We start from the raw sequence: 13,080 nt of genomic DNA on the forward strand, positions 1-13,080 counted from the left end.
ATGATAAATAAAACCACTTCTGTTTCACTCATGAAAATAAACAGAACAGCCGGGACAAGAGCGGGCGCCTAACAGGTGCTATGTTACTATTTACAGAACTGGGTTGGAGAAGGAAAAAGTGACTATCTTCTTAAGGGTCATAAAGATCACAAATGTTAATGACGACCTGGTGGATATCGATTCACCCAGACATGCTCTGTGCAGTCTATCATTACACAAATCTGCGTGAGTGCATACAGAAAGCGTGGAATTTTCACATAGCACGATGAGCTCACACGAACAGACCCGGATCCGGGTCGTCCCCACCGACTCTCTGGGAGCCATCTCAGTCCTCTTTGTAGTTGCTCATCAACCTTCACACTAAATCCACAGTACAAATATCTTAGTTTTATTTGAGTTGTGATTCTGGGCTACCTGTGAGCTACACTCCTCTAACATTCCACACAACTGAGAGCCAGTATGTTATCTATTTAAATATTTCAATGTCGTCATATTGATACCTTGATGGTGGGCTGTGCGTCATTCTTGGTGTCTTGTGCATGGTTCCAACTCCCTGCTACTTGGGGAGACTGTAAAACGACTTCTTCTGGGAACAGCACTTTACAAACAAGGTAAGAAGGTAGATATTAGTGAAAAACTTAAAAAAGATGAATACAGGCACCCTGTGTAATTCAAATCTATGCTTTCCTTTCCCTTCTGGCTTCTGTACATGGCTTCTGGGCTACAGCAGGACATCGCAACTGTGCATAGTTCGCAAGGCAGCCGTCCGCCTATCTGGAGCTACAACAGCGAGTTTATACTAAGAGAGGAAAAGCGCAGGCAATGACTTCATTTTCAACGGTTTAAACTATTTTCATGCAGTTGAAATATTAAGAAAATACTGAGACTTGCCAATAGGAAGAAAACTTTGGACTGCATAGTTTTACTTGTAATATATGACTGAAGACACCATGTTTTATGCCAAATTTTACATGAAGCTTATAAAAATACTCTGGGAAGATGTAACACTATTATTCCACAAAAAAAATACCTTTAACACCTAAGTGGATGACGTGTTCAAGTGCAAAGTGACACCGTCTGCTTGTGGTCCTGCCAGAGAGAGAACAACGTGACGTAATACACCTCCAGTTTAGGAAATCTCAAGTCTAGCACTGGTCATGGAAATCTCCTAAGGTAACCTGAGCCAACCTGCTACTGAAACCTTTACACAAAAATTGTAAAGGGGCCACATTGGAGTCCGAGCTCGCGCCGCTCTCACAGGCCCTGCGGGAGGCCAGAGCGCCAAGGGCGCACTTTACAGTGTGTGTCTGTACGCAACATTAGTCGGAGTTTTACAGAAAGACTTTAAACAGAGACATCCTGGTCTCAGGAGAGCAAGGACTCTTTCCTTTCTGGAAATATTTCTCTTTTAAAGATGAAAAGCACAACTAGAGGAAAAAAAAAAAAGAAATACGAGGCATTAGGGAAATATTAACACTACTACATCAACAGCAAACTAATTTTGATTGTAAAGATTTAAACTGGTGAAATTCACAACTGTTAAAAGATAAAACTGAGGCCTATTAATAATTTTTAAAAGTTTGGGCAAAAACTGATTCCAACCAGGCAGCACCCAGCCAGCAGGTGGAAAGGGGTCCCGAGGAGTTGTGCAGAATGAAGGACCTTTATGGCTAGAAGGGAGTGGGCGCAGGGAAATTATCCCGGGTCAAACAGGGGGTGGGTTATCACAAGCTCCTTTCCTTCAGGGGCAGGCAGGGGTCTGCTGGGCCGAACACCTCCCTGTCCTGACCAGGCAGGTCCCGGCTGACTGGCTGAAGATTCCGTTTCCGGGGGGACCCAGAACGGTAATTCCCTCCGGTGTGGTGGGTCTGCTGTTCTGTTTCTTAACACAACAAAAAGAATAAAAAGTGTAAAACCTCATCTTAAATGAAGCAAGACAAGGCCCAAAGTGCAAGCGAAGACAGACGTCTGTTTGGTAAGGGGCATCTGGCCTCCAACTAGGAAAGGTAGGAGCACAGCTCCGTACTGGCTCAGAGTTCGGGCCATATACAGGTTTCTGGAAAACTCAGACTTGGGAGCTAAAATACCAAATGACTGTTTGGTGAGAGGTCGCCATCCAGACTCATCTGCACGGTATGGAATTGTGGGGGGTGGGGTGGGGGCGTGTGAAGCTGGAAAACCTGAGGGCACAAGCCCACCCCTCAGAGACCATCCCTTTAGGGTCCCAGGCGTGAAAGCTCCTGGTGACCTCACTCTGTTCCTTCAACGTAATCTTCAGCAAATACTAGCCTGGGATACAACAAAGTCCATCCAAGATGATTAACAACCAGAATAGCACGTAAAGAGGATCACTTAAAGAGGAAGAAACTAGGGAAGGACTAAACGCCTCGTCCCCTTCCAGTGGGAGGCTTTCCAGCCTCTGTGCCTGGCTGAGCAGGGCCATCTCACTCTTCCAGAGGGGAAGGAAGGTTTCAAAATCTTTTAGAAGGCGAGGGGCACCTGGGTGGCTCATTCGGTTAAGTACCAAGCACCTGATTCTGGCTCCGGTCACGGTCTCAGGGCGGTGGGACCCAGGCCTGCGCCAGGCCTCACACTGGGCGTCGGTCATGGTCTCAGGGTGGTGGGACCCAGACCTGCACCAGGCTTCACACTGGGCGTGAGGTCTCCTTGAGATTCTCCCCCTCCCCCCCTCCTCTGTCTCTCTAAAACAAGTAAATCTCAAAAAAAAATCTTTTGAAAGGCACAACAAAGACTGGGACGTGGACCAAGCGAACATGGTGCCCGTGTCAGCCTGCAGATCACTGCCTACTTCCCAGAAGCGTGGAAAACAGAAACGGAGTAGTACTCAACAAGCCCCAGAAGCACAGTAAAGGAGGAATTCACCAAAATGAAAATAACAGTATGTTTTTCATTCTAGACATACAAGAAAGGTTTGATCCGATGTGATCCAGTGGAAACACTTCATCCTACAAACAAGCTGGAGATGATGATAATCTCAAGAAATGCCAAAAGGGCAATGAGTCTAACAGCTTAAAACAGAAGGCGATGAATAATTTCCTAATTTGATTAATCTAAAGACTAGCAAAATACCAAGAGGTGAAGTCCCAGGGGTCTTTGCCCGGACATACGAAACAAACCACAGAGCTGGAAAAACGGCGAGGGCACACACGGAACAGAAGAGTGGGAGCGAATGCTAGACAAGAATCCCAGAGGAGGACAAAGACTTGGAGGAAAAGAATGAAGAAAACTTCCCTAAGTACCAAGTATTGTTGAAAGGAGATCCCCAGCCGCAAAGATGCCTATTCTCCCTCCACGTCCGCATCTCTGTGGGGGAGGAGACGTATTTATTGCTTCACTATTTCTAACAGCCAACACTTGGGACCAGGTAACATGCACCCAGCACGAAACACCAAAATCACAAAGGAAGAAGTATCTTTTTTAAAATTTAATTTTATTTATTTACTTGACAGACAGAGATCAAAAGCAGGCAGAGAAGCAGGCAGAGAGAGGAGGAAGCACGCTCCCTGCTGAGCAGAGAGCCCGATGCGGGGCTCGATCCCAGGACCCTGAGACCATGACCCCAGCCGAAGGCAGAGGCTCAACCCACTGAGCCACCCAGGCGCTCCAAGGAAGAAAGATCTTAAATGACCTCAACTTTCACCACCGGAATCTAAAGAGAAGCAAATGGAATCCAAAGTAAACGTGAGAGAGGAAATCACAAAGGCTGGAGCAGAAATAAATGAAATAAAAAATAGACACTAGAAAGTATGAATGAAGTCAAAAGTTGATTCTTCATAGGGCTGAGCTGATGAACCTCTTGCCCGACTCGTGGGGGGAAGAGAAGGTACACATCCCCACTGTCGAGGCGAGAGGGTGGCACCGCCTGTTGCCCACAGATCCAACAAGTGCTCCTACTAAGGAAATAATATGGTAATTCCACGCAAACAGATTAGATGACCGGGATGAAATGCACAAATTCCTTAGAGGATACATACTACCGAAGCTCACTGCACATAAAACAGATAACCTCAACGTTTACTGATTCACTAAATAAATCAAATATGCAGCTAATTATCCCCAAAGATGGAGGAGCAGGTGAAGCTTTTTAGCTTATTGTAAGGCCAGTATCATCCTGATATCAAAATCAGACAAAAGATAATTTTAAGAAACTACAGACCAATACACCTCTGGAACACAGAGGCAAAAATTAATGAAATTGTAGCAAATCAGATCTAATAATATATAAAAGGAAGTTCCAATATGGCTAAGTGGGGGATTATTCCAAGGATGCAAAGCCAATTCTGAAGTGGGGGACAAAGGCAGAAAGAAATGCAGATGAAATGAAGTTTCCTTAGAACCCGCAGCCCGGGGAAAAAAAAAAAAGATGCAAAAAAAAAAAAAAAACAAAAAAAAAAACAAAAAAAAACAACAACCCTTAAGAACCCGCAGCCCGTTGACGAATGTGTGAGGCGGGCCGAGGGGAATGTGCCTCCAGGAGCTCCCGGCTGTCGTCCCGCTGCTGCCTTGCTAGAGGGAGACCAACCTGAGCTTGACAACCTGGCCTCCAGGATCCTGTGTCTCCTTTAGCAGATGAAGTCATGTTGGAAACTTCCGGTGTCTCTACCTCCCCTGGCTGCATAGTATATCAGCAGCAGCTCTTCACAATGCCAAGGCAGCAGCCCTTCCTGCCCAGGGGTCTCATCTCCGTGCTTTAATAAAACCCCCCTTTTTGCACCGAAGATGTCTCAAGAATTCTTTCTTGGTCGTCACTGGTTTTGAACCCCACCACTTAAAGCCACATCAGTTCTACATGAGAGTGCCAATCAGTCAACAACAATAACAACAACAAAAACAAAAAAACCCCATCAGTGTAACTGACTATCTTAACGGACTAAAAAAGGAAAACTGCGTGATCACCTCGACCGAGAAAAAACACGCGACCAAATCCCACACGCGCCATGCCGGATCGCCGGCAGCACACTTGGAGTCCCCCTCCTGGACCTGGAGGCCCGAATACAAACCACCTCCGGACAGTCCACACTGGGCGTGAGCCCTCAGGTCGGGAACAAGGCCGCTTCCGTGAGGCGCCAGCTAGCCAGGGCCAGCAAACAGAAAAGAAAGGAGGCAGCGCAGTACTTCACTCCAACATGCAGATCTTAAACGTAGAAGACCTTGCGTAGCCTGTAAAAAGCTACTAGAACGACGAAGTGCATTTAGAGAGCTCTCAGGACACGAGATTAAGGTATAAAAATAAGCGGCATTCGTAAACACTAGCTAGAAGCAACTGGAAATTAAGTTCAGATTACTGTTTACAAGAGCATTACCTTTTTTAGGGGTCACACCAGTCACACAAGATACGCGAAACCCACACAGTGGACTGTACAGATGCCGCTAAAAGAAATAAAAAACAGACCTAACTAGGTGGACACAGGCACCATCAAGGGCTGGGAGACTCAGTATTAAGGGGTCAATTCCTCCTGAAATGGAGCTAAAAATTCAATGTAATCCCAATCAGAACCTCTCCAGGTTTTTTGTGGAAACCGACCAGCTGGGCCGCACCAGCTCTGCCAACAATGGACAAAGTGGAAGCCTCACACCACCCGATCTCAACTCACCATCAACAGAGAACATGCCCGCATGGGACACGGGCACACGGAAGAGCGTTTGGCATGGCTGCTCATTAGGAAATGCAGACCAGAACCACAGCGACACACCACCGCACAACTACCACAACGATTGCAATTAAAAAGACTGACAAGACCAGGGTTGTGAGCCTATGGAGCACCGGGATGCTCTGGACCAGGGGGCGGGGGGTAGGGGTGAGGAATGTGGAAGGAGGCATCTGGGGTGGGAGATACTCTCCTTCTCTTGACTGTGGAGTTGGTTTCACAAGGCCGATGTATAACAAAACTCTCAAACTGCATACTTTAATAAGGCAAGTCTGCCTACATTCTGTCTCACTAGACCTGCTTTTTAATTAATTCTTTTTATTAACATATGATGCATTATCTGCCCCCGGGGCACAGTCTGAACCGTCGGGCTTGCACAGTTCACAGCACTCACCAGAGCCCATACCCTCCGCAGTGTCCAGCTGCCCCAGCCCTACCCCCCACCCCCCAGCGACCCTGTTTGTTTTGTCAGATTAAGAGTCTCTTATGGTTTGTCTCCCTCCCGATCCCATCTTGTTTCATTTTTTCCTTCCCTAGCCCCCACAGCCCCCTGCCCTGCCTCTCAAATTCCTCATATCGGAGAGATCATCTGATAATTAGACCTGTGTTGTTTTTTTTTAAGAGAAAATACCTACACGAAGTAAGCAAATAACATGAAGAGTGCAGCCTCTCTGCCCTCAGCTCCATCCAGCCTGCGGCACGGTGGGCCTGCCCATCTTTCAGTGGTTCAAAGGGAGTGGGGAATACACATTTTTTAAAAAATGGGAAATCTCCTGGTTTTGCATAACTTTATGTAAATAAGCTAAACGCTTCCGTGGGGCAAAGCCTCCGAGCGTCAAATATGACAGGCCCTGCCCCACACCCTGGCCTCTCATGTCTCCGACACTGTAGGTGGCTGCCCACATGCTTGCCCAGGCCCTGGGCGTCTCTGAGATGCCCGAACCCAGCATCCCGCCACCTCATCCCCCTGCCTTCCCAGCAGCCCTCACTGCCGGCGGTACCCACTGGCTTTCCCTGGGCGCTTTCTCTCTGGCTCAGCCCCGTGTCTGCGGCCGGCACCCGTCCTGTGGTAGGCGCGCTCCTGCGCCCCTGCACCCCTGCGCGCCCTCATCTCACGCTTCCTCTGCTCCCCTCCCCCGACTCCTCCTCCTCGACTGGGCTTGCCTGCCGCGTGTTCCAGAGTAACACATGGTCAGAAACGTCCAAACACAAATCAGTTCTCGCCTCTTTCGTCCGACCACCTTGAGGGAAGACATTAGCCCTCTGTCAACGACCCCTCCCCCACCTGGCCAGAGGCACCCCGCCCCTGCCCGCCCCCCCTCGCCCCAGTGACTCCTCCATCGCAGGGCCCCCACAGAGCTAGTCTCTCTCATTTCAAACAGCAAACACGGCCCCTTCCTAGACCTCACCTCGCTCTCCATCCCACCTGCTCGGCTTCCACGGCCACCCCACGGCCCCTCCCCGCTGACCCACGACCCACTCACACTCAGCACCTTTGACCTACTGGCAGCCTCAACACCCAAACATTTCTTTTTTTTTTTTTTTTTTAAAGATTTTATTTATTTATTTGACAGAGAGAGATCACAAGTAGGCAGAGGCAGGCAGAGAGAGAGAGGAGGAAGCAGACTCCCCGCTGAGCAGAGAGCCCGATGTGGGACTCGATCCCAGGACCCTGAGATCATGACCTGAGCTGAAGGCAGCGGCTTAACCCACTGAGCCACCCAGGCGCCCCAACACCCAAACATTTCTTAAACAAAACTAAACATCCCTGATCCATCTTAAAATTCTAATTCCTAAAAGATACTCTACAGAAGCAAACCAACAAGCAACAGACCTAGAGAAGTTATGGAAGTTATCTGTAGCACGCCTCTCCAAGGGCAGTCCGGCACAAAGAACACAGAGAAGAGTCCTACAAATAACAAAACCCAGACTATTCAGGAAAAAACACGAGCCTGCATTTCACGGAAGAAATTTTATGGCCAACAAACATGGAAATTCTCAACTTCGATGCAATCAGAGACATGCACGTCCAGACCCTGGAAAGGTGCATCATGTCTCTACCAAGTCAGCACGGATTTAGAAGTTTAACAAAACCAGCTCCTGGGCCGGTGTGGATCAACAGGCTGTTACAGTAGTTGGTACCAGGGTCCCTGCTGCCACCGTGGGTAAAGCCACAGCCCCACAACTGAGCGTGCAGCCAAGAGAACGTGAGCATTGGTGCGCAAGGAGGAAAGGGGGCTCACAGCAGCGCCTTCAGGGCAGAGACGGGGTGAATGTCCACTGCAGAGCAGGGAGCATGGCGGACTCACCCTGGGGTGCAGGCTGTGGTGAAGACACTGGACAGTGACGTGCAGCGTGGAGAATCTTGGGGACAGGGGAGTGGAAACTTCCCGGAAACCAGAGACTGACAGCTCAAAACAAAACCAAAAAATATATTTCTCTGGGAGTGTATGTGTGTGTACAAAGACACACAACTGTTTGTTTTTAAAAGCAAGGGAGAGACAAACACAAAACCCCTGTGAACAGTGGGGGGCGTGGATCAAACGGAGGGAGCAGCAGGTTGGCAGGGCCCCCACCCCACACCCGTGACAGATCAATGACAACACCTCCGTGTGCATCTGGTCCAAGAAGAGGGAGAGCAAATGTTGGCACGTCTGTTATCTTAGGCCCTGTCAGAGTGAAGCAAGACCCATGAAGACGGACACTACCGCGTTGCATCTCCTACACCAGAGCGGAGACATGCAGGGACAGACGGAGGGGAAGCCTGCTCCCCATGAAAAATGAAGATGCGTTTGTAGGAAGAGTCAGGAAAGCATTACCTGTTATATGTGAATTCCACATCCATAGGTTCGAAGTTATATGCCTGCTCGAATTCTGGGTTAAGTTTAAGGGTTACATCTTCTTCATGAATCTAAAAAAGAAGCAGAACAATTTAATTCCCATACGTCATATTTGATCTGTTGAGACAATCTTCATCTAGCAACACGTCATGAAACACTCCATGGACTGGAGCTAAAAATCTGGTATTTTAAGTCCTTGTGAAATCCAGGAGGAGGATTAAATCACAGCGTTGTCGCATCGTCCACACAGGCCCCAGGCCCTGCAAGTGCCCACACCAGCTCACGTGCTGGGCTCCTCCCTGGCCATGTTCCAGAGATCTGGGCTCTGTGGAAACAAAGTGACAGCACAGACCACGGCCTCGGAAGGACAATGACGCAGCAAGGGGCGCCTGCCACACAGTGCCTTCACAAAGAGGACTCCCCTTCCAGCAGTACAGGGAACCAGACATCCTGGGACCCCCAGCCACCGCTAGGGCCTGCGCAGAAGGACTCCCGGAGGTCGGACAGAAAGGGAACTTCTGAGGAAGCACGGGGGAAAGCGCAGGACAGAGAGTCCTGCGTCACACGAGTGCAAACTGACAAAGCGGTGCTGGGAGAGCAGAGCCGGCCTGGGGACAGAGACACTGGCAGGAACGGACACGGGGGCTGCCCTGTTGGTGGGGCCCCCTGCTTGCAGCAGAAATTGCCATAATACCCTTAAAAGGAGAGCAAGCCCAACCCAGGGGCCCCAGGTTTCCCAGGGACCAAGACTAATGGAAATGAACCTGTAGTTAAAAGGTCACTGAAGCAGCACACAGGGAAGCAAATCACCAAGAGTGAGAGTCAGCACAGCCTGCACAGAGTTCGGGCCCCAGGGACGGTCACACACCGCTGCTATCATTTCCGTGAGCTTGAAAAACCATGTGTGAGAAATTGAAAACCCAGACAGAAAAAGCCAATATAAAAAACAACAGGGCAACTCCCATCAATCAAGCAAAGCACGCAGAGATGAAAACCATGCGGAGATAAACTGAGTGGGAAGAGAAAAAATGACAATGCCTGTTCCGAGGCACGTGCTCTTGGTGACAAGACGGCCCCTCTGTGGAGGTGGCCATGGTGGCAGGGCTCTGTGCAGGGCCCAGCCTTGGGAGACTTCTGTCCCATGGCCCTGGATGTGCATGACAGCACAGTGGCCCCACTGGAACTCCCTCTCCCACAGACAGACTCCAGGTTGAGAAATCCGGGTTGCCTGCCCGCCTGTCATGGAAACGCCAGTTTGACGTCAACGGAATCACTGTTCATCCTGGACGTGTGTCTTCTGCGCACCCCGCCATCTATGGGGCTCTCCTGAGGCCTTTTGGACCATCATGGTCTCCAGCACCACTGCAATGGCCAAAGGTTAAACTACAGAGACTCGAGAAAGATAATGAGCTGAGACCTGTAGAGTTTACTGAGTCGACCACGAATTCCGTTGTTCCGAAGGAGCCGACTGTACGCACTAGCCCACCAAAGGTTCAGGAGGGGCGCTCAACGCCCCGGGCTGGAGCGCCTGTAGCTTCAGTCTGGGTCCGTCAGGCTCTGGCGCTCTTCAGCAGCGCACAGACGAAAACGGCTTGTCAGCGTAGGACACCAGCTACCCCCACAGCGGTACCAGAGAGACCCCCTACCTGTCATCTCTGGCACTACTGCTCGGAGGAGGTTGTCCCCAGGGCATCTTCCCTGAGAGGCACGACTGGATCCACCCTTTGGAAGCTCAGTCTGGTGGTGGTCCAACAGCCAGCGGGTGTTCAAGCTGGCAGAGCCGGCGCGCTCTCCAGCTGAGGCTAAGCGGCCACCTCCCTGAGGGTCTGCGGCAACAGTGGGGAGGGCACCCAGCGGCGGCTCCCTCCCCAGTCACCTTAGAACAGCTTCCTGCCTTGGCACAGGCCGGCACCCTGTGTTTTGGGGCAGAATGCAGCCAACACAGCCGTAGAGGCCTGATGCTGCCCCTCCTTGGAATCCTTCCCAGACCCTGCCTTCCGAGGTGCTCTCTCCTGGAGCATGTTCGGAATGCCCAAATTTGACTAAATGCAATCATCATGAACTTGTAAGTAATAAAAGGTAAATGTGGTTTATGTAGCTGAAAATTACAGGGCTTTTTAAAGTTCTCTGTATACATAACAAGTTTATTTAAATAGTCACTTTCTCCTGAAATTTCTGAAATGCCTTCAAAGGCTGAAGGGGCACCCCCGCCCAACCTCAGTAGGAAGCTGACCTCAGACTGCTGGAAGAGCCGGCCCGGCCAGCCGGTCGGGAGCACTGCTCACCTCAATCACGTAGCCGATGTACTCGATGACATGTCCATTGTACTCTTGAGTTTTTAAAATCAGCTTATCTCCTAGTTAAAAAATGTAGAACCACATGTAAAACTACAAAATCCCCAAATTTTGCTGTTGTACCCTAAAATCAAGCATTTTGAAAAAGTAAAATAAACATCACAGGGACCAGCTATGCATAAAACCAGCACCGCTGAGACCAGAGGGAAGTGCCGGGCACACCGCCAGGGCTGACCAGGTTTTACAGAAAATCCTAACCCAGAGCAAAGGCAATGAGACAACGGGACTGCAGTGCTGCCGGTTAGAACACTCCTGCCCAGGGGGCTCAGTCATCAAGTGTCTGCCTTTGGCTCAGGTCATGATCCCAGGGTCCTGGGATCGAGCCCCGCACCGGGCTCCCCGCTCATCCAGGAGTCTACTTCTCCCTCTCCCTGCCACTCTGTCTACTTGTGCTCTCTCTCTCTTTCTGCCAAATAAGTCAATAAAATCTTAACAAAACAAAACCACTCTTCCCCTGACGGGGGTTCAGCGTCTGCTGATCCCGCTAGTAAAACGTGATGCGTAACGGACCCACCTGCGTAGAGAGAAGGCCTACTTTCAGCCAGTCCTGGGACCTCCAGAACCAGCAGGTCACCGTTTCTTTTCAAGGTGACCCCACTCATGTTATATTCTTTCAGTTCTATTTCTGCATGAATCTCTTCAAGCCAGAGCAAAGTTGAAAACTTTTCCTTGTAGTTCGACATGTTCAAAAGCTGAAAATAAGAAAGCCAGCAAATGAGTGAGAGCAGTCACACCTCCGGGGCCCCGTGGTCTAGGAAAGCGGCAGCACTAAGTCCAAGCTGCTGAAACTCAGCCAAGAGGGAGACAATGGCTTCTGAACACGGATGCGCAGGCGGCACAGGACGGTGCTCCTGAGGTTGGGAGACTACCTCAGTGAGCCCTGCAACTGCTCCAGCCCCTTCCTAGACAGTTTCCAGGCCCAGATGCAGAGAGCCCAGGGGGAGCTGTGTGGGCTCTGCACTGAGGAGATGGAGCTGGGGTCCGAGGAGGCCGAAGGGGCAGTGTGCCAGAAAGGTCTGCAGAGCTCCAGAGGGTCCCCTCCAAACTGTCAGCTGAGCACTGGTCAGTGCATGAGGGTACGAAACCATGTCAGGCTGGGACGCCCACCTGATGGTGTGAAAGCAGGTTCCTCAGCCCTGGCACCACCAACACCTGGGCTGTACCTTCTCTGGGGTGCGGGCCATCCTGGGCACTGCAGGGTACTTACCGCCTTCTGGGCCCCTACCCACTTGTTGATACTAGCAGCCCCAGCCGTGACAACCGAAAATGTCTCCAGGGAGGACAACGGTCACCTGTTGGGAACCACTGAGTGAGTGGGAATGATTCACAGAGCTCACACAGGGCTGAGAACCGAGTCCCACCAGCCCAAATGGAAAGCCTTGTAATAGAAGACTTTGGACGGGCGGGATATTCAGAAGGGTGTCAGCCCTAAACTAAACACCATTCTAGTCCTACCCAGCAAAGGCTTAAGATCCGGCCAGAAAGTATCTGTTTCAAAGTAACTTAATTGCATTCCAGAACAAACCACAGAATATTTTCAGGAACAATAAAACATCCCAACAGCCAACAAGGTAAAATCCACAATGTCTGGCACCCAAAGATTATGAGGCTTAAAAAGAAACAGAAAACACAGCCCAAAACGGGAGGAAAGCCCCTCAGCGGAGCCAAAACAGATGAGTGGCGGAGCTCCAGATGAGCTCACCAGAGCAGCTCTTACTCGGAAGCAGGAAAAGACTGAGCCTGTGCAGCGGATGCAGAAGACTGAGAAAGAGCATTGCACTGGGGGAGAGGAGAGCCACCACGTGTGACACGAAAATACCCTGGATGCTCGTTGCCGAGGAAAATGCTAGTGAACTGGGCTGGCCTCAGGGACCTTCCAAAACGCAATGCAGCGGACAAGCACTGAAGAAAAGTGACCAAAGCAGAACTAAGTGGTGGGGCAGCTCCAATGGGGCACAGTGCACAGCCAATGGGTATCCAAAAAAGGGGTTCTGCAGAAAGAGCCTCTGAAGACAGAATGGCCAGAAATTACCCACATTTTTTTTTTTTTAAAGATTTTATTTGTTTATTTAACAGATATTCCAAGTAGGCAGAGGCAGGCAGAGAGAGAGGAAGGGAAACAGGCTCCCCGGTGAGCAGAGAGCCCGATGCGGGGCTCAATCCCAGGACCCTGGGATCATGACCTGAGCCGAAGGCAGAGGCTTTAACCTACCGAGC

At 50.2% G+C, this 13,080-nt stretch overlaps 1 protein-coding gene across 1 annotated transcript in view; it reads right to left on the bottom strand.

Annotated features, from left to right (window-relative positions):
- The window catches only part of MOV10L1 (Mov10 like RISC complex RNA helicase 1), a 60,693-nt gene that overhangs the window by 22,222 nt on the left and 25,391 nt on the right, over positions 1-13,080 (bottom strand). The window contains exons 11-15 of the mRNA XM_045087596.1: positions 11,378-11,555; positions 10,795-10,865; positions 8,489-8,580; positions 1,031-1,089; positions 501-598 (exon numbers count right to left, since the gene is read on the bottom strand). Of these exons, the coding sequence (XP_044943531.1) occupies positions 501-598; positions 1,031-1,089; positions 8,489-8,580; positions 10,795-10,865; positions 11,378-11,555 (498 nt within the window). The remainder of the gene's footprint in view (positions 1-500; positions 599-1,030; positions 1,090-8,488; positions 8,581-10,794; positions 10,866-11,377; positions 11,556-13,080) is intronic.

This window comes from Mustela putorius, unplaced genomic scaffold (assembly GCF_011764305.1).
Source record: "Mustela putorius furo isolate JIRA1106 unplaced genomic scaffold, ASM1176430v1.1 tig00001419_pilon_pilon_pilon, whole genome shotgun sequence".
In the NCBI taxonomy this organism is placed as follows: domain Eukaryota; kingdom Metazoa; phylum Chordata; class Mammalia; order Carnivora; family Mustelidae; genus Mustela; species Mustela putorius.